Source organism: Tachyglossus aculeatus, chromosome 23, assembly GCF_015852505.1.
Source record: "Tachyglossus aculeatus isolate mTacAcu1 chromosome 23, mTacAcu1.pri, whole genome shotgun sequence".
Classification (NCBI taxonomy): domain Eukaryota; kingdom Metazoa; phylum Chordata; class Mammalia; order Monotremata; family Tachyglossidae; genus Tachyglossus; species Tachyglossus aculeatus.
The window spans coordinates 39,966,651-39,991,719 of NC_052088.1; the positions used below are offsets into that span (position 1 = coordinate 39,966,651).

Sequence of the window (25,069 nt, forward strand, 5' to 3'; positions counted from 1 at the left end):
TCCCTCGGCTCAGCCAATCGAAGCGTCCGACAGAAACGGCCGCAAGGGGGACCGTGCGCCTGCGCCGTCTCCCTCTCCTCGCAAAGGCCGCCGGGACGTGTAGTCTCCCACCCGCGCGGGGAAAAGGGGGACGGCGCGGGCGCGGAGGCTCCGGCTGGGTGGAAGACTACACGTCCCGGCGGCCTTTGCGAGCCGGCTCTGGGATCAGCCAATCCGAGCGGGCGGCGCGGGGGGTTGTGGGAAATGTAGTGTCTGGCCGCGGGGAGCGCGGGGGACTCGGTTTCCCAGCGTCCCTTGCGAGGAGGCGGCCCTTCTCTTTGCCTCGTGGCCTGGTCCTCGTGTCCCTCATTCAGGCCTATTTATTGAGCGCTTCCTGGGTGCAGGGCGCTGTACTGAGCGCTTGGGAGGACCAAGTCGGCAGCACATAAAGTCCCTCCTTTCCTTGGCGATGCCGAAGGCGAAGTCGGCGACGAGAGGCCGCCGAGCCGAGCGGCAAGAGCAGAGGACCGGTAGGGGGGAAGGCCCCACCTTTTATTATTTGATTTTGTTATCATCATCATCATCATCCATCGTATTTATTGAGCGCTTACTGTGTGCGGAGCACTGTACTAAGCGCTTGGGAAGTCCAAGTTGGCAACATAGAGAGACAGTCCCTACCCAACAGCGGGCTCACAGTCTAAAAGGGGGAGACAGACAACAAAACCAAACATGCTAACAAAATAAATAGAGCCTTCTCCAAGTGGCTTAGAGAAGCAGCGTGGCTCAGTGGGAAGAGCACAGGCTTCGGAGTCAGGGGTCATGGGTTCGAATCCCAGCTCCGCCGATCGTCAGCCGGGTGACTTGGTACAAGTCACTTCTCTGGGCCTCAGTTCCCTCATCTGGGAAATGTGGATTGAGACTGTGATTCACTGTGATTGTTACTCATTTCATTCGTTCAGTCCTATTTACTGAGCGCTTCCTGTGTGCGGAGCACTGGACTAAGCGCTTGGGAAGTCCGAGTTGGCAGCATATAGAGACGGTCCCTACCCATTCATTCATTCACTCGTATTTATTGAGCGCTTACTGTGTGCAGAGCACTGGACTAAGCGCTTGGGAAGTCCAAGTTCATTCATTCATTCATTAAATCGTATTTATTGAGCGCTTACTGTGTGCAGAGCGCTGGACTAAGCGCTTGGGGAGTCCAAGTTGTCAACATCTAGAGACGGTCCCTACCCATTCATTCGATCGTATTTATTGAGCGCTCACTGTGTGCAGAGCACTGGACTAAGCGCTTGGGAAGTCCGAGTCGGCCACATCTAGAGACGGTCCCTACCCATTCATTCGATCGTATTTATTGAGCGCTTACTGTTCATTCATTCAATCAATCGTATTTATTGAGCGCTTTCTGTGTGCAGAGCACTGGACTAAGCGCTTGGGAAGTCCAAGTTGGCAACATATAGAGACAGTCCCTACCCAGTCACTCATTCATTCAGTCGTATTTATTGAGTGCTTAATGTGTGCAGAGCACTGTACTAAGCGCTTGGGAAGTACAAGTTGGCAACATCTAGAGACAGTCTCTACCCATTCATTCATTCAATCGTATTTATTGAGTGTTTTCTGTGTGCAGAGCACTGGACTAAGCGCTTGGGAAGTCCAAGTTGGCAACATCTAGAGACGGTCCCTACCCATTCACTCATTCATTCAGTCGTATTTATTGAGCGTTTAATGTGTGCAGAGCACTGTACTAAGCGCTTGGGAAGGCCAAGTTGGCAACATCTAGAGACAGTCTCTACCCATTCATTCATTCAATTGTATTTATTGAGCGCTTACTGTGTGCAGAACACTGGACTAAGCGCTTGAGAAGTCCAAGTTGGCAACATCTAGAGACGGTCCCTACCCATTCATTCATTCAATGGTATTTATTGAGCGCTTACTGTGTGCAGAGCACTGGACTAAGCGCTTGGGAAGTACAAGTTGGCAACATCTAGAGGCAGTCCCTACCCATTCATTCATTCGTTAAATCATATTTGTTGAGCGCTTAATGTGTGCAGAGCACTGGACTAGCCGCGTGGGAAGTCCGAGTTGGCCACATCTAGAGACAGTCCCTACCCATTCATTCATTCAGTCGTATTTATTGAGCGCTCACTGTGTGCAGAGCACTGGACTAGGCGCTTGGGAAGTCCAAGTTGGCAACATCTAGAGACGGTCCCTACCCATTCATTCATTCATTAAATCGTATTTATTGAGCGCTTACTGTGTGCAGAGCACTAGACTAAGCACTTGGGAAGTCCAAGTTGGCAACATCTAGAGACGGTCTCTACCCATTCATTCAATCGTATTTATTGAGCGCGTACTGTGTGCGGAGCACTGGACTAGGCGCTTGGGAAGTCCGAGTTGGCAACATATACAGACGGTCCCTACCCATTCATTCATTCAATCGTATTTATTGAGCACTCACTGTGTGCAGAGCACTGGACTAAGCGCTTGGGAAGTACAAGTTGGCCACATATAGAGACAGTCCCTACTCATTCATTCATTCAGTCGTATTTATTGAGTGCATACTGTTCATCCATTCATTCAATCAATCGTATTTATTGAGTGCTTTCTGTGCGCAGAGCACTGGAGTAGGCGCTTGGGAAGTCCAAGTTGCCAACATCAAGAGACGGTCCCTACCCATTCATTCATCCATTCATTCAGTCGTATTGAGCGCTTCCTGTGTGCAGAGCACTGGACTAAGCGCTTGGGAAGTCCAAGTTGGCAACATAGAGAGACGGTCCCTACCTAACAGCGGGCTCACAGTCTAGAAGGGGGAGACAGACAACAAAACAAAACATATTAACAAAATAAATATGTACAAGTAAAATAAATAAATAGAATAATAAATCCGTACAAACATCTATACAGGTGCTGTGGGGAGGGGAAGGAGGTAAGGTGGGGGGGACGCTTTGCACGTAGTAAGTGCTTAATAAATGCTATCATTGTTATTATTGCTTCCCAAGCGCTTAGTACAGTCAGTGCTCAATAAATACGATTGAATGAATGAATGTTCTAAGCACTGGGAAGGTTACAAGGTGATCAGGTTGTCCCACAGGGGGCTCACGGTCTTAATCCCCATTTTCCAGATGAGGGAACTGAGGCCCAGTGAAGTGACTTGCCCAAAGTCACCCAGCTGACAGTTGGTGGAGCCGGGATTAGGACCCATGGCCTCTGACTCCAAAGCCCGGGCTCTTTCCACTGAGCCACGCCGCTTCCATCAATCAATCAATCGTATTTATTGAGCGCTTACGGTGTGCAGAGCGCTTGGGAAGGACCAGTTGGCTTCCAGACTGTGAGCCCGCTGTTGGGTGGGGACCGTCTCCATACGTTGCCAGCCTGGACTTGTATATATGGTTGTACATATTTATTACTCTATTTTACTTGTACATTTCTATCCTATTTATTTTATTTTGTTGGTATGTTTGGTTCTGTTCTCTGTCTCCCCCTTTTAGACTGTGAGCCCACTGTTGGGTAGGGACTGTCTCTATGTGTTGCCAATTTGTACTTCCCAAGCGCTTAGTACAGTGCTCTGCACATAGTAAGTGCTCAGTAAATACGATTGATTGATTGATTGATCGATTGGACTCCCCCCACGCCCCCCACCACGTCCCCCACCTCGGCGATGCCGTTCTGGGAGCACGGGTCCAAAAAACCAGGGTGGTGGCGAGTGTCCGCGCGGATGTGTCGTCAGCGGTTCGGATGTGCTTCCCCGCAGGACTGATGTTCAACACTGGGATCGGTCAGCACATCCTGAAGAACCCCCTGGTAGTGAACAGCATCATCGAGAAGGTTGGTTCTGCCATGGGGCTTGGCGCCCCGGCCGAGGGAGGAGGAGGCTCTCTCTCATGGCTCCGTGAAAAAGAGATCGGGCTTTGGAGTCAGATGTCATGGGTTCAAATCCCGGCCCCGCCACTTGTCGGCTGGGTGACTTCGGGCCAGTCACTTCACTTCTCTGAGCCTCAGTGACCTCATCTGGAAAACGGGGATGAAGACCGTGAGTCCCCCGTGGGACAACCTGATCACCTTGTAACCTTCCCTAGCGCTTAGAACAGTGCCCAGGGCGTTTCTGCACAGGGACGATCCGGTCAGCGGCGTGAAGTAGAGACTGAAGCGGGGAGAGACAGGAGGATGGGAGATCGGAGAGGAGGCCAGTGCGGTAATCCGCTCGGGAAAAGATGAGCGATTGAACCGGCGGATATGTACTAAGTGCTCCGTCCGCATCGCCTGTTCACTTGGGTTCTTACCCGTCGAGCACCCAGACCGGAGCCCCACCGCGCTTATGTGACATATCCGTTTGTAACTCACTTCGGAGTCGCTACGGATCGGAGACGGCGCCACGGCGTGAGACGAGACAGCATATTTGGATGCCCGTCTCCCCCCTCTCGTCTTTCAGGTCCTTATAATAATAATAATAATAATGATGGCATTTATTAAGCGCTTACTACGTGCAAAGCACTGTTCTAAGCGCTGGGGAGGTTACAAAGTGATCAGGTTGTCCCATGGGGGGCTCACAGTCTTAATCCCCATTTTACAGATGAGGTAACTGAGGCACAGAGAAGTTAAGTGACTTGCCCAAAGTCACACAGCTGACAATTGGCGGAGCTGGGATTTGAACCCATGACCTCTGACTCCAAAGCCCATGCTCTTTCTACTGAGCCACGCTGCTTCTCATATGGGCAACGAGCGCTTAGAACAGTGCTTTGCACATAGTAAGCGCTTAGCAAATACCATTATTATTGTCTACAAGCACTTAGTACCGTGCCCTGCACTCGGTAAGCGCGCAATAAATACGACTTATTTATTTATTTATTTATTTATTTATTTATCTATTTATTTATTTATTTTACTTGTACATATCTATTCTATTTATTTTATTTTGTTAGTATGTTTGGTTTTGTCTCCCCCTTTTAGACTGTGAGCCCACTGTTGGGTAGGGACTGTCTCTAGATGTTGCCAACTTGGACTTCCCAAGCGCTTAGTCCAGTGCTGTGCACACAGTAAGCGCTCAATAAATACGATTGATGATGATGATGATGCTTTGCACATAGTAAGTGCTTAATAAATGCCATTATTATTATAGAGAAGCAGTGTGGCTCAGTGGAAAGAGCACGGGCTTTGGAGTCAGAGGTCATGGGTTCAAATGCCGGCTCCACCACAAGTCTGCTGTGTGACCTTGGGCAAGTCACTTCACTTCTCTGAGCCTCAGTTCCCTCATCCGTAAAATTGGGGGTTAAGACTGTGAGCCCCACGTGGGACCACTTGATCACATTGTATCCCCCCCCCCAGCTTAGAACAGTGCTTAGTGCTTAGAACAGTGCTTTGCACATAGTAAGCACTTAACAGATGCCATCATAGTAAGTGCTTAATAAATGCCATTATTATTCAAGCGCTTAGTACAGTGCTCTGCACACAGCGCTCAATAAATACGATTGATGAGGAGGAGGAAGGGGAAGGGCCGATTGGTTGATGGATCAAGAATGCCATCCATTGGCTATGTGTTAAGCGCTCACAATGTGCAAAGCACTGTAGTGAGTACTGGGGAGGATTGCAAGCGTGAGAACCAGGCATGGTTCTTGGTCCCCCCCCCCCCACAAGAAGTTCACTCTAGAAGAATAAGGGGAAGCAGTTGGGGGCTGCCGGTAGGCACGTTAGAAAAGGTGAAACAATAATCAATCAATCGTATTTATTGAGCGCTTACTATGTGCAGAGCACTGTACTAAGCGCTTATAATACAATAATAAATAAAAGAGCCACGGGGGCACTGCAGCTCGAGGGGCAGTTTGAAGCCGAGAGAAGGGGTCCACGGCTATCGTTTCCGAACCAGTCTGCAAACAGCTCACAGTCGAACAGGGTGAGAGGACAGGCGTTCAGGGCAAGAGCAGAAAGAAAAATAGCCCATCAAGCGCTCGGGCTGGACCGGACACTGTACTAAGCGCTTGGGAGAGTTCGATGGAGTAGGTAGATGTGATTAAACCACGAGAATAATAATGATAATTGTGGTATTTAAGCGCTTACCGCGTGCCAAGCTAAGCACTGGGGTGTAGATACAAGGCGATCAGGTTGCCCCACGTGGGGCTCACAGTCTAAATCCCCATTTTACAGTTGAGGTAACTGAGGCACAGGGAAGTTAAGTGGCTTGCCCGAGGTCACACGGCAGACAGATGGCGAAGCCGGGGTTAGACGCACGACCCCTGACTCTGAAGCACGTGCTTCTGTCCATTAAGCCAGGCTGCATCTCAATAGCAGAAGCAATATCGGTCCGCGAGGCGAGCCCGTTCCCCGCCCCGACCACTCCAGGCCGAGCCTCCCCCATCCAAGTGGGCTAGACCTTCCGGGTATTGCCACCGCGAGGCCGCCCTTCGGCCTGTCCCGTGCTCCTGAGGGTGGGCGTTGAGGCCCCGAGTTGTGGCCGATTCTCTTGGGTTCAAGAGCCCCCGTGCAGGGCGAGTGAAGTAGGAGGTGGGCCCTTCGCCCTGCAGCTCGTAACCCCCTTCCTCTACTCCTCTGGGCTGGACTTTCTCCTTTCGGAAACCGGGTGAATTGAGGAAGTAGGCACCGGGGATGTGAATGTGTGGGAGGTGGCGTGTGCAGCCTAAATCTCCAGTGGCTACCAATCAATCTGCGCATCAGGCAGAAACTCCTCCCCCTGGGCTTCAAGGCTCTCCATCCATCCCCTCGCCCCCTCCTCCCTCACCTCCCTTCTGTCCTTCTCCAGCCCACCCCGCACCCTCCACTCCTCCGCCGCTAATCTCCTCACCGTCCCTCGTTCTCGCCCGTCCCGCCGTCGACCCCCGGCCCACGTCCTCCCCCTGACCCGGAATGCCCTCTCTCTGCCCCTCCGCCAAGCTAGCTCTCTTCCTCCCTTCAAGGCCCTCCTGAGAGCTCACCTCCTCCAGGAGGCCTTCCCACACTGAGCCCCTTCCTTCCTCTCGTCCTCGTCCCCGTCTCCATCTTACCTCCTTCCCTTCCCCACAGCACCTGTATATATGTTTGTGCATATTTATTACTCTATTTATTTTACTTGTACATATCTATTCTATTTTATTTTGTTAGTATGTTTGGTTTTGTTCTCTGTCTCCCCCTTTTAGACTGTGAGCCCACTGTTGGGTAGGGACTGTCTCTAGATGTTGCCAACTGGTAATAATAATAATAATGTTGGTATTTGTTAAGCGCTTGCTATGTGCAAAGCACTGTTCTAAGCGCTGGGGGGAACACAAGGAGATGAGGTTGTCCCATGTGGGGCTCACAGTCTTAATCCCCATTTTACAGATGAGGGAACTGAGGCGCAGAGAAGTGAAGTGACTTGCCCAAGGTCACACAACAGACATGTGGGGGAGGCAGGATTCGAACCCATGACCTCTGACTCCCAAGCCCGCGCTCTTTCCACTGAGCCACGCTGCTTCTCTAAACACTGTTCTAAGAGCTGGGGAGGTTACAAGATGATCAGGTTGTCCCACATGGGGCTCACAGTGGGATATTTTACAGATGAGGTAACTGATGAGCAGAGAAGTTAAGTGACTTGCCCCAAGTCACATAGCTGACAAGTGGTGGAGCCGGGATTTGAACCCATGACCTCTGACTCTGAAGCCCGGGCTCTTTCCACTGAGCCACGCTGCTTCTCTAGTACTTCCCAAGCGCTTAGTACAGTGCTCTGCACACAGTAAGCGCTCACTAAATACGATTGATGATGATGAGGGCTGAATGCACTGGGTTGTAGCACTGAAGTGGCCACTTCTGGGAGGCCAGCTGACAGCGTTGGCTTGTAAAGGTTGTCTAGCCCTCTCAGGCTTCAGAGGGTGGGCCGGGCCGCCGCAAACACCAAGAACCCCAAGTTTGTCTAGAGCGGGGCGTGAGGGTTGGGCCCCAGCAGCATTCCCATAGGAACACCTTAAGGAAAACTCATCCTGGAGTCAGACGCCCCGCAGGTCCCACGCTGCGTGCACGCATACACACACCACTCCTCCCGACCTCGCGGTGACCGGCCCCACCAGCCTCGCCTCGGACAGATGAACGCGCCCCAATTCTCCTGCGGCACCGAGCCAGAACCCACACTCCAGCCCGCACCCGCTCGGTGGTTCGGAGCCCGGGGAGGTTTCCCGCCCGAGGGCCGTGCAGGGGCCACACCTGGGCCCTCTCTGCAACGAGGCGGGTGGCTGAGGTTCCCGACGTCCCTCTCTGGCGTGCTAATTGTTGCCCTTGACCGGTCCCCAGGCGGCCCTCAGGCCTACGGATGTGGTCCTGGAAGTCGGTCCCGGGACCGGGAACATGACCGTAAAGCTGTTAGAGAAGGCCAAAAAGGTGGGTGCCCGGAGCTGATGGCTACAGGGGCGGGCCAGGGCAGCCGCGTCCTGGGCCGTCCGGGCCAACGGGTGCTTTCCCTGCAGGTCGTGGCCTGTGAACTGGACCCCAGGCTGGTGGCGGAGCTGCACAAGAGAGTCCAGGGCACGTGAGTGCGGCGGCGGCAGGGGACGGGGGGCACCTCGCCTCTGTGAGGGTCAGCCCAGCCGGGCCTGACCCCCCCTCTCTCTGACTACAGGCCGGTGGCCGGTAAGCTCCAGGTCCTGGTGGGCAACGTATTGAAAACGGAGTTGCCGTTCTTCGACGCGTGCGTGGCCAACTTGCCATTTCAGGTGCGTGGGCCGGGAGGTGGTGGTTTGGGGCTCGGCTCTGGAGCCCCGCGGGGGAGTAACGCGCCGCCCTCTTTTGCAGATTTCCTCCCCGTTTGTCTTCAAGCTGCTGCTCCATCGACCTTTCTTCAGGTAGGCGCGAGTCCTGCGGTATCCACGGCAGCGGGCAAAGGGTAGCGGGGGGGGCCTCGTCTCATTTAACGTGGGACTGAAAGTCGGTGCGTTTGGCGGATGGAGTGGAAGTGGGTGGCCGTTTTCGGGAAATGCCCGTTCTGTCTTGCTCTTCAGCACTTTGGGAGAAGCCATAGAGAGAGAAAATAGACAAATCCTCACACTCCCCTTGACGCTTGCATATTTCCCAGACTGGGTGACTCCAACGTCCTAAATCGGCGTGAAATGTTTTCACCAGCATTTCCATTCTTTTCGGTTTGGCAGCCCTCAATGATAGTAATGGTTGAGGGATTGGTGAAATGCTTACCACGCACTAAGCACCGTACTAAAGGCCGGGGTCGATACAAGATCACCAAGTTGGACACAGAACTCCCGAGACCCACAGCCTAAGGGGGAGGCGTGAAGAATGAAGTTTTTAATTGCCGGTGGAGAGTCCTCCCTTTGTTCAGCTCCGTTCCCCGCACCCAGCTGCTTTTGCTGCCGGCCTCTCTTCTGCCCTGCCTCTTTCGGCTGGTCACCCACTCAGCAGCGTGGGAGAGGAGGAGGCCGTGGGACTGGGAGGCGGGAGACCCGGGTTCAAGTCCAAGCCAGGTGCACTTGGCCTGCTGCGACACCTGGGCAAGCCTCTGGGCCTCCGTTTCTTCACCTGTAAAGCCGGCCTCTGGGTCGGTCTCGTCCGGGCGTGCCGGGAGGACAAAGTGAGATGAGTGGCTTCCAAAGCATAGGGCTTGGCACGTGGTGAGCGCCTCCCGAGTCCCCTTGGCTCGGAGGGGCCAAGAGGGTTCAAGGGCACGACAGCAGGAAGCGGCCAGCGGCCCCCCTCTCCGTCTCCCCGTCCGCCGCCAGGTGTGCGGTGCTTATGTTCCAGAGGGAGTTTGCCCTGCGCTTGGTGGCCAAGCCGGGAGAGAAGCTGTACTGCCGGCTGTCCGTCAACACGCAGCTGCTGGCCCGCGTTGACCACCTGATGAAGGTAGGCGCCGCCGCCGGGCGGGTCCCTCACCCTATCCCGTCTGGACTGCTGCATCAGCCTTCTCTCTGATCTCCCATCCTCATGCCTCTCTCCACTTCAATCCATACTTCATGCTGCTGCCCGGATTATCTTTGTCCAGAAACGCTCTGGGCATATCACTCCCCTCCTCAGAAATCTCCAGTGGCTACCAATCAATCTGCGCACCAGGCAGAAACTCCTCACCCTGGGCTTCAAGGCTGTCCATCCATCCCCTCGCCCCCTCCTACCTCACCTCCCTTCTCTCCTTCTCCAGCCCAGCCCTCACCCTCCAATCCTCCGCCGCTAATCTCCTCACCGTCCCTCGCTCTCACCTGTCCCGCCATCGACCCCCGGCCCATGTCATCCCCCGGGCCTGGAATGCCCCCAATCCCTCTGCCCATCCGCCAAGCTAGCTCTCTTCCTCCCTTCAAGGCCCTGCTGAGAGCTCACCTCCTCCAGGAGGCCTTCCCAGACTGAGCCCCTTCCTTCCTCTCCCCCTCGTCCCCCTCTCCATCCCCCCCTTCTTACGTCCTTCCCTTCCCCACACCACCTGTATATATGTATATATGTTTGTACCTATTTATTACTCTATTTATTTATTTTACTTGTACATATCTATTCTACTTATTTTATTTTGTTAGTATGTTTGGTTTTGTTCTCTGTCTTCCCCTTTTAGACTGTGAGCCCACTGTTGGGTAGGGACCGTCTCTATATGTTGCCAATTTGTACTTCCCAAGCGCTTAATACAGTGCTCTGCACATAGTAAGCGCTCAGTAAATACGATTGATGATGATGAGGATGGTTCGCCCCCATGGAGGGGCTGCCTGCAGCCAGCACCTTTAGGGAGCGCCCTATTTCCCGGCCAACAGGTCGGGAAGAACAATTTCAAGCCTCCCCCCAAGGTGGAATCCAGCGTGGTCCGGATTGAGCCCAAGAACCCGCCACCTCCGATCAATTTCCGGGTAAGAACCTGCCCCCGACCTTCTCGGGGAAGGCCCGGCTCCAGCTGCCGCCGTAGCGGGCTGCCTGTCTGTCTGCGGAAATCGGGGGCCGGCGGCAGTGTGGTCAAGCCGCCGGGCAGCGGGGCACCTCTACCTCGCCCCTTCCCCTGGACCCACTCCACCGGCCTCTTCCCTAGGACGGTCAGGCAGGACCAGGCCCGTCTTTGCCCCGGTGCCCGGGGGCCTGGCATCTTGGGAATGCCCTCAGATGAGCGGCGGCAGCTCAATCCTGAGCAGAAGCAGGACTTCTGCTATATGTTGCCAATTTGTACCTCCTAAGCGCTTAGTACAGTGCTCTGCACATAGTAAGTGCTCAATAAATACGATTGATGATGATGATGATGAAGCAGGGCTGGGGGCTCAGTCAGAGCCGTTCAAGCCCTCAGCAGGCCGAAGGTCCAGAGCGGGAGGGAGGCCCAGCCCCATTCGGGCTCCCCGGGAGGGGACCATCAGGGCCTTAATGTCTCTTTGCTGTTGCCAAGAACGCTGGTCTTGTGTCCTAGGAATGGGATGGCCTGGTAAGGATAACCTTCGTCAGGAAAAACAAAACGCTGGCCGCGGCGTTCAAGTAAGTGCCTGGGGACACGAGGGAGCCTGTAAGCGCTTAACAAATACACAAAAAGGCCGAGGGGAGGCTGTAGGAGCGCACGCCGTGCGATCCCGCACCCGCTCGGCATTCCCGCTATCCCACCTCAACTCTGCTGGGAATGGGAGTCGCCCCTTGGGTCACTAAGCCTACCACCGGCCGCTTGGATGTTACCGAACCGCAGTGGTGGTCGTGGGGGTGGAGAGGGGAGCAGTCTGCCCCCCAAAGTGATCCAGCAGGCCTCTGCCGTCGGGCTGGTTCCTCGAGCCGGGCGAGCAGTCCAATCGAAGACGTTAGGCAGCTGCAGCCTCCCGTCAGCCCCACCGGTGTGGGAATCGCAGAGATCCGAGGGGGCCGCAGGGAGTCGATACCCCAATTTTACCGTCTTGGTGTGGGGACGGGCGTGCCACAGCCGAAAGGATGGCGTGCACATCCTTCAGAGCAAAGCTGTTGCCCCGAGGCCGCGACCGCCTGTCAGTGATCTGAGCCCAAGGTTGGACGCTTGGAGAATTTTCCCTCAGAGTTGGAGTTCGTCTTTGGGCGAAGCTTATGGATGGAGGCAAGGCGCCTTCAGGCCTGCTACGCGTTGGAATTCAGTTTTCTCCCTCAGACCAGACGGCTCTGGGGTTGTAACCCCTCGAGGGCAGCCGTCGTGTCTCCTTCGTCCCGCGTCCTCTCCCGAGGGCTCCGTCTTTCGCTCGGTGCGCAGCTGGCACTCTGTGAAAACGACTGACGGACTGGTATTATTCTCTCAAACCCCCTGGTTTTCCCCAGTGCGGAGCAGCAACAGCTGGAAATCCGAAGCTGATGCCAATTCCTCTCTCACCGTCTTTCGACAGGTCCAGTGCCGTGCAACAACTGTTGGAGAAAAATTACCGCATTCACTGTTCGGTGCACAACATAGTAAGTTGAACATGGCCACCTCCCTCATCAGGGCCTCTTCGGCGTGGTCGTTCCTTCAACCCAGCATTTAAGGCTTTTCCAGAAACACGCCAGGGGAAATTGAGCAAGGGGACATCGGCTTTCCCACCCTCCCCCAAGCTGCTGCGCAGCTGTGGCGGATTGGGGCCTCCCGTGGGGCCAGACCCTTGGCTTTTCTGCCTCTTTGGAGCCCAAAATCAATCAGTCAATCAATCAGTCGTATTTATTGAGCGCTTACTGTGTGCAGAGCACTGTACTAAGCGCTTGGGAAGTACAAGTTGGCCCTCGTCCCCCTCTCCATCCCCCCATCTTACCTCCTTCCCTTCCCCAGAGCATCTGTATATATGTATATATGTTTGTACATATTTATTACTCTATGTATTTTACTGGTACATATCTATTCTATTTTTTTTATTATTTTGTTAGTATGTTTGGTTTTGTTCTCTGTCTCCCCGTTTTAGACTGTGAGCCCACTGTTGGGTAGGGACTGTCTCTGTATGTTGCCAATTTGTACTTCCCAGCGCTTAGTACAGTGCTGTGCGCATAGTAAGCACTCAATAAATACGATTGATTGATTGATATAGAGACAGTCCCTACCCAGTAGTGGGCTCACAGTCTAAAAGAGGTGAAACACCTGACTAGGATTCAGCTTCCCCTGCCGACGAGGCAGACTTAGGGCGCTGCGTGGGCCACGACTGGTTCATTCATTCAATCGTGTTTATTGAGCGCTTACTGTGTGCAGAGCACTGTACTAAGCGCTAATGTACTGTACTAAGGCTACTGGTTAGCCATTAGCGGCGCGCAGGAGGAGGTCTAGGGTCCGTGGTCCTGGCCGGCTCCCTGGGCGACGCTGACGGCAAGCTGATGATGAGAAGCAGCATGGCTCAGTGGAAAGAGTGAGGGCTTTGGAGTCAGAGGTCACGGGTTCAAATCCTGGCTCTGCCAATTGTCAGCTGTGTGACTTCGGGCGAGTCACTTCACTTCTCTGGGCCTCAGTTCCCTCATTTGTAAAATGGGGATGAAGACTGTAAGCCCCGTGTGGGACAACCTGATCACCTTGTAACCTTCCCGGCGCTTAGAACAGTGCTTTGCACATAGTAAGCGCTTAATAAATGCCATTATTATTATTATTATGTGGTGGCCCCGAGCCCAGCCCTAGAATGGGAATATTCATGTGCTTTTTCTCACCAGGGCATCCTACTGACCCTATCATGCTTAGCACGCTCCAATAGCTCTCAGGGGAAGGGAGCCACAGCATCTCCATCCCTTTTGTCCCACGAGCTTTTGCTTTGGCCAGCGGGTCCGGTCCCGCTGGGACCCTGACCATCCTGTCCATCAAACCAGCCACACGCTTCACCACTGACACCCTCACCCGCAAACGTCCTCCGGGAACAGGTCCAGAAGACCAGACCTCCCTCCCGGGGCAGAGGCCGAATCTTAGTTTAGGTTAAAGAGGTGTTGCTGTTGGAAACTTCTGGCTTCTTTGGGATGTGCCCGTATCAAGTTGGGAACTTTCCATATGTTCAGGGAGACCCGTGGGCCTTTGAACCGTAACAGCTGTAAAAGAAAGCCAGTCGGCTCAACGGGCCCGGGGACCCTGGCTTTTTGACCGCCGGGGTGAGCTGGATCCCACCCAGTGACCTGGCTGCTGCCCCGAAACGCTATTTGGGCCGCATCCGTCCCACGTGTGCCGTTCCTTTTTGCTGCTAGGCCATCCCAGATGACTTCAGCATCGCCGAGAAGATTCAGAAGATCCTCACCGACATCAGCTTCAGCGACAAGCGCGCTCGCACGATGGATATCGACGACTTCATCAGGTAAGCCGGCCTCGCCCTTGTTTCCGGCCGGCCGTGAGCCCCGGATTTGGAGGAATCCTCAGCGAGAGGGCGGGACATCTCGGTGGACGGGACGCCAGCTCAGCGAGGTTTAGCGGGCAGGACTTTATACAAGTGCAGATCAGCCGGGAACAGAGCTGTCCCCATCCATTCACATATAGCGTCGGTCAGGGGAGTCTTCGGGGCCGTTGGGCCCAGATTTATTTAGAAGAAACCTCTGCAGTCTAGCAGTGGGTGCCTGGGTTTTCAACTCCTCCTCCTCCTCCTCCTCCTCTGGCCGCTTGGCCCAGCCTGCCTCAGTGAAAGCGAAGCAGTTGATGTGACAGAGCGGGACTGGTGCTGGAACTCTTCTGATAATCACTCGATTTCTCAGGGGCCCTCGTTGGCTGGATGGGTCCGGTCTCTGGTAGAAGGTGACTTTTTTAGACTGTGAGCCCACTGTTGGGTAGGGACTGTCTCTGTATGTTGCCAATTCGTACTTCCCAAGCGCTTAGTACAGTGCTCTGCACATAGTAAGCGCTCAGTAAATACGATTGATGATTGATGAAGGTGCATTGGAGAAACATCGCTAAAACGGCAAAGGGCCGTGAGCTCCTTTAACCCCCATTTGGGGGGCCGCCCCGCTCCCCCGAAGGGAGCAGTGGCGCTGGACCAGCCCAGCCGTCCCCCGCATGGGCACTTAGTTGGAAACCCAGGGAGCCGCCTAGGACCCCCAGCCCTCGGTCAGAGCAGGGGGACTTGCAACCCCAGTGATTGCAGTTTAGCATGTGGGCGTGAGGTTGTGCAGAACCTTTTTTTTTCCTATGGCACAAAGACCACAGTCTCCAGCGTGGGGCTCGAGCAGCCACCGTGGCCTGCGAGAAAGGATCCTTTGATGTTCAGCGACTGCAGCTTGGTACTTTAGACTCAGTCCCTACGTCAGCTAAAGGGCTCTCGGGAACAAGAACAGCTGTGGCTTAGTGGAAAGATCATGGGCTTTGGAGTCAGAGGTCATGGGTTCGAATCCCAGCTCTGCCACTTGTCAGCTGTGTGACTTTGGGCAAGTCACTTAACTTCTCTGGGCCTCAGTTCCCTCATCTGTAAAATGGGGACTAAGACTGTGAGCCCCATGTGGGACAACCTGATAACCTTGTATCTTCCCCAGCGCTTAGAACAGTGCTTTGCACATAGTAAGCGCTTAACAAATACCATCATTATTATTATTATTATTATTAAGTAGCCAGCTGACGGGCAGCGGCCTGGGTTGGACAGATGGGGAAGAGGAGGAGGAACGGGGGCTGTACGTGCCTGGTGCCAAAGCCGGGGTCAGGAAAGGCGTTTCCATTTGCAAATGTCTCTCGGGCCCTGTCCCGTCACCAGTGTGCATTCAGTGCTAGTTTGTCTTCTCTGACCTGCTTCTTTTACCAGCGTGACCCCTGGAAATAATAATAATAGCATTTACTAAGCACTTACTATGTGCAAATTACTGTTCTAAGCGCTGCGGGGGGGATACAAGGTGATCAGGTTGTCCCACGTGGGGCTCACAGCCTTCACCCCCATTTTACAGAGAAGGGAATGAGGCACAGAGAAGTGAAGTGACTTGCCCAGAGTCACACAGCTGACAAGGGGCAGAGCGGGGATTTGAAACCCATGACCTCTGACTCCAAAGCCTGTGCTCTTTTCCACTGAGCCACGCTGCTTCTCGGGATGAGGCCTGTTGGAAGGAATTGGTTAAGGCGGTGGGGTGGGGCCTCTCCACCTGCCAGCCACCTGTCCCCCCGGGCAGGGGACTGGCTGCCGAAGTTTTCCCAAGCAGGCAGGAATGCTCTGTTCTGCCCTGCCCCGGATGAGGAGGAACCAGGGACAGTGGCTGGCTGGCTGGGATCAACCAGTGGCCGAGCCACAGGCTGGGGACGGACAAGCGGAGGGCTTCGTGGCCGGGCTCCCGGAGGGCTCGGATCCTGCTCGCTCACCCGGGCTGCGCATCCGTCCTCTATCCTTCATCTCTCCATGGTGGCAGCTCACCCAGCTCTTCCTCACCGTTGGACTTTTCAGGTTGCTTCATGCCTTCAACGCGGAAGGAATCCATTTTTCGTAGCGTCCTGGAACCTGCCTGGCTGGGGAACTGTTGCGGACGCTGAAGGTTTGCTGCTGAGAGAACGGGGTGCTGCTAAAAGTCTCCGCCCAGGGGCTGTAGCAACTGTGACCCACTAAAGGGTCAGGGCTGCTCGTTTTCCAGGCCCAAGCCCCTGGGCCAGAACAGCCAGCTCTGCCAAACCTCCCATCTCCCCCCCGCCCCTCCCACAACCACCTTGTAAAGTAAATTCGCAGCTGGAGTTACATTTCATTATTGTAATTTATTAAACACATTGCCAGATCTACATGTGCGATGCCGTTGCCATAATTACAGACCAGGAATTCTTGACGGGCACGAGAGCCGCCCCCGCTCCTCCCTGCTCTCCCTCTGCCCAGCAGCAGCGGCAGGCCAGGGCCCCCCGGGCTAAGTCCATCCGTGCCCATAATCGGCCCTGGAGATGACAGGTTGGGGGGCGTTTTTAGGGGGACCGGTGCCGCTTCGGCAAAGGCTGGGCGAGCGGGAGCGAGTGCGACCAACCCCACCCCGGCCAGCACCAGCCCGAGCCGACGCCTTTCGCTCGAATGCCAGCGTCGGTCCAGAAAACGAGCCGTGGGTCACAGTCGCTGCCCCGAGGTTACCGGGGCAACCGGATCCACTGCCCGTGCGGCTAGAAAGGGATGCTCGGATGGGGCATTAACTGGCCCAGTCCCAACTCCAATCCCACCCACTTGCGGGGAGCAAGCACGTGGTCCGCCGATCTACGGGCAGCAGCTGCGCGTTACCCACCCACAGCCATTTGGTTTCACCTTGCATTACACTCCAACTAGTTTATATTTGTTCTTTACAAAGAGAAGTCTAAGAAATTATAATCACGCTCTACGGGATTCCAATCGTAACTCCGTGTTTTGTTTTTTTGTTACAGTTAGAAGGTAGAATGATCCAGCGTTTTGTCCACGATCACAGATTGTTAGTTCCGCTCAATATGGCACATCCTGCAAAAATGGAGTCGTTTCAAACACAGGGAAAGATAGCTGCACAGTAAAAGTAAATTTACATCGACAAATGAGGAATGTCGTTTTATTGAGGCTGTGCTTCCGGGAGAAAGGAGTGGTTGGGCTCGGGGGCCTCGGTCCGGAGCCGGAGCGACAGCACAGCCGTGTCCGGGGAGGAAGGGGTATGTACAATCACAGATGAGGTACGCATGCACGCAAACACAGTTGAAAGCTGCCCGGCCCGTCTTGTTTTATTACAAAGAACGGAAAGGAAATACTGTGGCTCCTGCTCCCCTTCCCTCCTCCCCGCCCCCCAAGTCCAGAGCCCGATTCGTTACTAAAAGAAGAAGAAAGAAAAACCCAAGAGATTCATCATCATCACACCCGGGTGACCCCGGAGCCGAGCCGCGTGGGCCGCAGGCCCCCGTCGGGATGCGGGGACGGGCGTCAGAGGTGTTTCGCACACGCGCTAACTGCGAGTGTTGATCGGCCCCACCGGGCCCCTTCCGCAGACACTTTAGGGTCGTTCTCCCAGCTGGACCGCGGTGGGCTTCCCACCTTCCAGCTGCAAGGCCGCACTAGAGGGCCCGCGGTCTTTTCGGGTTGATCTGCTTGCTGGCCTGTTCCTCCTCCTGGAGAGCTGCCCGGAATGACTTCACTTTATCTGAAATCAATCAATCAACCAGTTGTACGGAAGCAGCGTGCCTCGGTGGAAAGAGCCCGGGCTTTGGAGTCGGAGGTCATGGCTTCAAACGCTAGCTCCAGCTGGGTGACTTTGGGCAAGTCACTTATCTGGGCCTCAGTTACCTCCTAAAAGGGGGATTAAGACTGTGGGCCCCCACTGTGGGACAACCTGGTCGCCTTGGCAGCGCTTAGAACAGTGCTTCATCATTATTATTTCCTCAGTGCTTACTGTGTGCAGAGCACTGTACTGAGCACTTGGGAGAGTACAATATAAGGGCTGGTAGACCCGTCCCCTGCCCACGATACGGTCTCGAGGGGAAGACGGACATTGAGACTGTCATTTAGACTGTGAGCCCACTGTTGGGTAGGGACTGTCTCTATATGTTGCCAATTTGTACTTCCCAAGCGCTTAGTACAGTGCTCTGCACATAGTAAGCGCTCAATAAATACGATTGATGATGATGATGAAATCACTTAACGGATCCGTAAACAAGTGCTGTGGGGCTGAAGATGGGGAATGTTAAGGGTTGAAGGGATACAAATCCAAGTGCGAGGGTGATGCAGAAGGGAGAGGAAGCAGGGATTATGAAAGAGAAGAGGCAGGCGTGGAAGCACCCTGTACGGCGGGGGGGATCCCAAGCCATGGAGCAGGAGGGAAGCTAGCTAGCCCACCACAGCTCAGTCGCTACGGCTCCGGAACTCAATCAATCGTATTTATTGAGCGCTTACTGTGTGCAGAGCACTGTACTAAGCGCTTGGGAAGTACAACTCGATGCAGAGACAGTCCATCCCACCCGGCAAGATGTCTGGGAAACCCCAATCGCCGTGGGCCTACAGCCCGCCCAGCCACGAGTGGGACCGAGGACCACGCTGGCCCAAAAGAACCTCTCCTTGTCTCAGCCCTGGGGCCAGAGGGGTGAGGCTTTGGGCTGCAGACGCTGCTCCTACTTTTTTTCTTTTCTTTTTTTAAAATGCTATCTGTGCCAGGCACCATATAACTAAGCACTGGGGTATATAAACCAAGTCAGGCTGGACACAGTCCACGTCCCACACGGGGCTCACAGCCTTAATTCCCATCTGACATTAGGTATACGTTGCCGACTTCCCAAGCGCTTAGTACAGTGCTCTGCACATGGTAAGCGCTCAATAAATATGACTGAATGAATTAGGTAACCGGCGCAGATAACTTATGTGGCTTGCCTAAAACCACCCAGCATGTAAGTGGCAGCAGGGCTAAAATTCAGGTCCTTAGGATTCCCAGGCCCGGGATCTTTCCTTTAGCCCACGCTGTTTCCAGGCTGCTAGTTGTTGAGCCCAGGGCAGAGCGGCCCACGCGCCCACGGCCGAGGGCCGAGCCGTACCTCGCAGTTCGGTCAGGATCTCAATCTTCTGTTCCAGGATGGCCTCCAGCTGGGTGGCGTATGAGTCCACGTCATAGTCCACTTCCTCAGTCATCTCCAGCAGCGCCTTCTCATCTTCCAGCCACCGAATAGACTCCTAGAAGGACCCGGGGGAAGGCGGGGGGCGGTCGGGTGGGTTTAGTTCCTGCTTGAAGCCCATCCCCTGGTGTCCTCAGTTGTTAGGCAAGGGACCACTGAGCGTGCAGCATCTGCCGCCCCGACAGCTGGCTCCCTTCGCTCCCGAAGCCCTTGGAGCGGTCAATCAATCAACCAACCGTATTTATTGAGCGCTTACTGGGTGCAGAGCACTTGGGAAGTCCAAGTTGGCAACATATAGAGGACAGTCCCTACCCGACAGTGGGCTCACAGTCTAGAAGGGGGAGACAGAGAACAAAACCAAACATACTAACAAAATAAAATAGATATGTACAAGTAAAATAGAGTAATAAATATGTACAAACATATATACATGTCGGGGGATGGACCCGTCCCACCGTCCAGGGCCGCGGCGGCGAGGGCAGATACCTCATCTACTAGATCGGAAGCTCCCGGTGGGTGGGGATCGTGTCTTCTCCCACGGGCTTGGGGCCGTGCTCTGCCCGTACTAAGCTCTCAATAAATACAACCGATCGATCCCTGTTTTTCAGAGGAACCACCCGGGGCCCAGCGAGGGGGACCCCCGCCAAGGTCACGGAGCAGGCAGGAGCCGCTCCCGGATCAGAACCTAGGTCTCCGGCCTCCCGGTTCCGCGCTCTTCCAACTAGGCCATGCTGCCCCTCGGGAGACCCAATCTTACCTTAAGGCAAGGACCCCAGGGAGGGCGCGCCATTTCCGGCTTTACCTGGAAGACGGCCCTGTGATCTTCTACAACTTGCTCTTCCATCTCCACCATCTGGGACACCGCTTCGTGGAAGGTAAACAACTGAGGGGACACCTCTTCTTCCTTGAAGGCAAAACCAAAGGATGTACCCCGGGAGGGAGGCTGCTGCTGTTCTACCTTAGTGCCCTGTACTGTGTACTGTACTGTACTGTGTTCAGTGTGCTCTGCACCCAGTAGGCGCTCAATAAATATGATTGATTGATTGATTGATTGATTGCCCACCACTCTTCTGTCCGCTGTGGAAGCACAAGGGGTAAGGTCCTGCAGTCTCTCCTAGCCCTTTCAACTCAAGCGATCGACTCTGGGTGGGCTTGGTTACCAAAGCAAGCACTTCATCATCATCATCATCATCAATCGTATTTATTGAGCGCTTATTGTGTGCAGAGCACTGGACTAAGCGCTTGGGAAGTCCAAGTTGGCATCATCTAGAGACGGTCCCTACCCAACAGTGGGCTCACAGTCTAAAAGGGGGAGACAGAGAACAAAACCAAACATACTAACAAAATAAAATAAATAGAATAGATATGTACAAGTAAAATAGAGTAATAAATATGTACAAACATATATCCATATATACAGGTGCTGTGGGGAAGGGAAGGAGGTAAGATGGGGGGGGATGGAGAGGGGGACGAGGGGGAGAGGAAGGAAGGGGCTCAGTCTGGGAAGCCCTCCACAACACATCTTCCCTTTGTTCACTGGTCTTCATTCAATCGCATTTATTTAGCACTTACTGTGTGCAGAGCACTGTACTGAGCGCTTGGGAGAGTACAATGCAACACATTCCCTATTTATTTTATTTTGTTAGTATGTTTGGTTTTGTTCTGTCTCCCCCTTTTAGACTGTGAGCCCACTGTTGGGTAGGGACTGTCTCTATGTGTTGCCAACTTGTACTTCCCAAGCGCTTGGTACAGTGCTCTGCACACAGTAAGCGCTCAATAAATACGATTGATTGATTGATTGTACATATTTATTACTCTATTTATTACTCTATTTTATTAATGATGCATCTATAGCTATAGTTCTATTTATTCTGATGGTACTGACATTGGTCTACTTGTGTTGTTTTGCTGTCTGTCTCCCCCTTTTAGACTGTGAGCCCACTGTTGGGTAGGGACTGTCTCTATGTGCTGCCAACTTGTACTTCCCGAGAGCTTAGTACAGTGCTCTGCACACAGTAAGCGCTCAATAAATACGATTGATTGATTGTACATATTTATTACTCTATTTATTACTCTATTTTATTAATGATGCATCTATAGCTACAGTTCTATTTATTCTGATGGTATTGACATTGGTCTACTTGTGTTGTTTTGCTGTCTGTCTCCCCCTTCTAGACTTGTTGGGTAGGGACTGTCTCTATACGTTGCCGATCTGTACTTCCCAAGCGCTTAGTACAGTGCTCTGCACACAGTAAGCGCTCAATAAATACGATTGATGATGATGATGATGATTCCCTACCCACAATGAGCTTACAGTCTAGAGTAGGGAGAGACAAGACAATATAGATAAATTACAGATATATACATAAGTGCTGTGGGGCTGGGGGGGCAGGGGAGGGAGAACAATGGGAGCAAGTGAGGGTGACACAGAAGAGGGTGGGAGAAGAGGAAAAGGGGCGCTTAGGGAAGGCCTCTGGGAGAAGACCTTCATTCAATAAGTATTTGAAGGTGGGGGCAGTAATTGTCTGTCAGATTTGAGGAGGGAGGACGTTCCAGGGTACGAGCGAGGGACGAGCAGCGAGATGGACAGGGTTGAGGCACAGTGGGAAGGTTATCACTGGAGAGCCAAGTGTGTGACTGACTGCTTTAAAGTCAACGGTGAGGAGTTTCTGTTGGATGTGGAGGTGGATGGGCAACCCCTGGAGTTTTTTGAGGTGCGGGGGTGACGTGTCCTGAACGTTTTTGTAGAGAAATGATCCAGGCAGCAGAGTGAAGTATGGACCGGAGTGGGGAACAGGAAGGAGGCTGGGAGGTCGGCAAGCAGGCTGATGCCATAATGCAGGGCAATCAAACAATCAATCCATCGTATTTATGGAGCGCTTACTGTGTGCAGAGCACTGGACTAAGCGCTTGGGAAGTCCAAGTTGGCAACATATTGAGACGGTCCCTACCCAACAGTGGGCTCACAGTCTAGAAGGGGGAGACAGAGAACAAAACCAAACATATTAACAAAATAAAATAAATAGGATATGTACAAGTAAAATAAATAGAGTAATAAATACGTACAAATATATACATATATACAGGTGCTGTGGGGAAGGGAAGGAGGTAAGGCGGGGGGATGGAGAGGGGGAGGAGGGGGAGAAGAAGGAGGGGCAGGATAGGAAGAGTGATTGCATTATTCATTCGTTCATTCAATTCATTCAATCGTATTTACTGAGCGCTTACTGTGTGCAGAGCACTGTGCTAAGCCCTTGGAAAGTACAATACAGCAATAGAGATGATCCCTACCCACAACAGTTGCACAGTCCAAAGGGGGGGGAAGACAGACATGAATATAAGTAAACAGGCATCAGTATCAATAAGTAGAGTTATAGAAATATACATATATACATAAGTGCCCTGGGACGGGGAGGGGGGAAGAGCAAAGGGAGTGAGTCACGGTGATGCGGAAAGGAGGGGGAGCTGTGAGCCCACTGTTGGGTAGGGACTGTCTCTATATGTTGCCAATTTGTACTTCCCAAGCGCTTAGTACAGTGCTCTGCACATAGTAAGCGCTCAATAAATACGATTGATGATGATGATGATGGGAAGGCCTCTTGGAGGAAGTGCGCTTTCAGTCGGGCTTTGATGGGGGGAAGAGGGATTGGCAGATTTGAAGAGGGACGGCGTTCCAGGCCAGAGGTAGGACATAGGCCGGGGGTCGGTGGCGAGATCGAGGCACAGTGAGAAGGTTAGCGGCACCAGAGGAGCAGAGTCAGTGTCAGTGAGCCAAGGTTGAATAATGTTTCCAGGAGAAGCGGGTGGTCGACCGTGATGAGAGGTCAAGGAGGATTTGTAAGGAATAGAGGCCATTTGATTTGGCAAAAAGGAGATCATTAGTGACCTTTGAGAGGGAGCTTTCTGCTTAGTGAAGGGGACAGAAGCCAAACTGGGGAGGGGGATCAAGGAGAGAACTGGAAGAGAGGAATTTGAGACAGTGAGTGTAGACAACTCGTTCAAGGAGTTTGGAAAGGAACAGTAGGAGGGAGACGGGGTGATAGCTGGAGAGGGCCTTGGGGTCAAGGGAGGGTTTTTTTTTTTAGTATTGGCCTGTTTGAAAGCAGAGGGGAAGAAGCCGTTGGAGAGTGAACAGCTGAAAATGGCCATCAGGGAAGGAAAAAGGGAGGGGACGAGAGTTTTGATAAGGTGTGAAAGAATAGGGGCGGATGCACAGGTGGAGGGTGTGGATTTTGAGAGGAGGCAGAAGATCTCTAGAGATACTGCTGGAAGGACAGGAGAGTTAAAGAGGGGGCCGGAAGGGGGAGGACTGAGGGGGAGCTGGGGAGACTTTAGGGAGCTCACGCCGTCTGAAAGGAGTAGCTGAAAACAGGATGAAGCGACTACTTGATCTAATCGGAAGCCCCGGCCCTGCCGTTGGGTAGAGTTTAATCACCTTGAGAACAAGGTAGGGGCTGGATGGGAAAACCCCATCCCAAGGAGTTATTGCTGCCTATCCTTGTGTATTTATCCTATACTGTACTTTTTGATTGAACTAGATACTGGATTACTCAGAGTGGAGCTGGTCTCCACTAGCAAAGGAAATTACGCCAGTCAACCGCCTAAGTGAGCACTAGTAATAATAAACTTACCTACCGCATGCCCTCTTGAAGTGTGCAGTTTGCACTTCCCGCCCTTTGGCAGAATGCAGGGGAGCCTGACGAACTGGCCCCAAGCAAAGACATAAACACTGACACACGGGGTCCAGGTGAGATGGCTTCTAACAGCTGAAGACAATGGAACTGTATTTCGTCCATTAGGGCTGTTATGTGGAAGACGCTCTCAAGCATAAAGGCTGGGGGGAAACAGTTGCTTGCTGTTACCCAAAAGGACAACCAAGACAGCCCTGGCAGGGGAGACCTTCCAATGGGAGGATGGGCACTGGAATGGGTATGCCCACGCTGGTCTCAGCCCGTACTTGGCTGCTTGCTGTCCTCCAAACAAAGGGGAGAGACAACCCAGGCAGAAGACCTTTATGGGTCTTCCCAAAGAGAGAAGAAGAAGGCCTCCTTCCCAAGGAGGCCTTCCCAGACTGAGCCCCTTCCTTCCTCTCCCCCTCGTCCCCCTCTCCATCCCCCCCGTCTTACCTCCTTCCCTTCCCCACAGCACCTGTATATATGTTTGTACGTATTTATTACTCTATTTATTTATTTATTTTAATTGTACATATCTATTCTATTTATTTTGTTTTGTTAGTATGTTTGGTTTTGTTCTCTGTCTCCCCCTTTTAGACTGTGAGCCCACTGTTGGGTAGGGACTGTCTCTAGATGTTGCCAACTTGTACTACCCAAGCGCTTAGTATAGTGCTCTGCACACAGTAAGCGCTCAATAAATACGATTGATTGATTGATTAAATATGACTGATTGACCTTTTCACCGAAGTCGCTCGGGCTGATCTTAAGCCTGAACTCAGACTGAATACCAAATGGGACTGACCATTCCTCAGAAGGAAATTCTAAATGCCCCTGAGTTGAGGGCTTCACAGAAGAAGGATCCTTTAATATTAATGTTTTTCTGTATGCTAATAAATGTTTTCTTAATGTGATGCTGAATATCGTGGTTTATTCCATCTGTAAAGATGAGTCACAAACCTCCCTGTCCCTAAGTGACTCTATTGGGATGTAACACTGCTCCAATAAAACGCACAGTCCATGAAGTTTTTCTTTGACAGTATGATGATAATAATTAATGATGTGTTAAGCGCTCACTGGGTAC

The 25,069-nt window shown here is 53.0% G+C and overlaps 2 protein-coding genes across 5 annotated transcripts in view; one reads left to right on the forward strand and one right to left on the reverse strand.

Moving 5' to 3' along the window:
- The first annotated feature begins 325 nt into the window (after positions 1-325).
- DIMT1 (DIMT1 rRNA methyltransferase and ribosome maturation factor) lies at positions 326-16,504 on the forward strand. The gene is made up of 12 exons (XM_038765969.1): positions 326-509; positions 3,731-3,804; positions 8,227-8,313; positions 8,400-8,461; positions 8,552-8,645; positions 8,725-8,774; positions 9,660-9,783; positions 10,671-10,763; positions 11,306-11,370; positions 12,228-12,291; positions 14,020-14,126; positions 16,179-16,504. Exons 1-12 carry the CDS (start codon positions 449-451, stop codon positions 16,219-16,221), a joined length of 924 nt encoding a protein of 307 aa, XP_038621897.1. The 5' UTR covers positions 326-448; the 3' UTR covers positions 16,222-16,504.
- Positions 16,466-25,069, reverse strand: part of KIF2A (kinesin family member 2A) — an 80,412-nt gene continuing 71,808 nt past the window's right edge. For all 4 annotated transcript variants that reach the window (XM_038765968.1, XM_038765966.1, XM_038765967.1 and 1 more), the window contains 3 exons: positions 20,118-20,219; positions 19,238-19,373; positions 16,466-17,856 (listed from right to left, as the gene is read on the reverse strand). In XM_038765968.1, the coding sequence (XP_038621896.1) occupies positions 17,771-17,856; positions 19,238-19,373; positions 20,118-20,219 (324 nt within the window). In that variant the 3' untranslated portion in view covers positions 16,466-17,770. The remainder of the gene's footprint in view (positions 17,857-19,237; positions 19,374-20,117; positions 20,220-25,069) is intronic.

Coding starts and splice junctions, on each gene's coding strand:
- DIMT1 (XM_038765969.1), top strand. CDS start 449: ATGCCGAAGGCGAAGTCGGCGACGAGAGGCCGCCGAGCCGAGCGGCAA. Junction 3,805..8,226: donor TGAACAGCATCATCGAGAAG/GTTGGTTCTGCC, acceptor ACCGGTCCCCAG/GCGGCCCTCAGGCCTACGGA. Junction 10,764..11,305: donor CACCTCCGATCAATTTCCGG/GTAAGAACCTGC, acceptor CTTGTGTCCTAG/GAATGGGATGGCCTGGTAAG.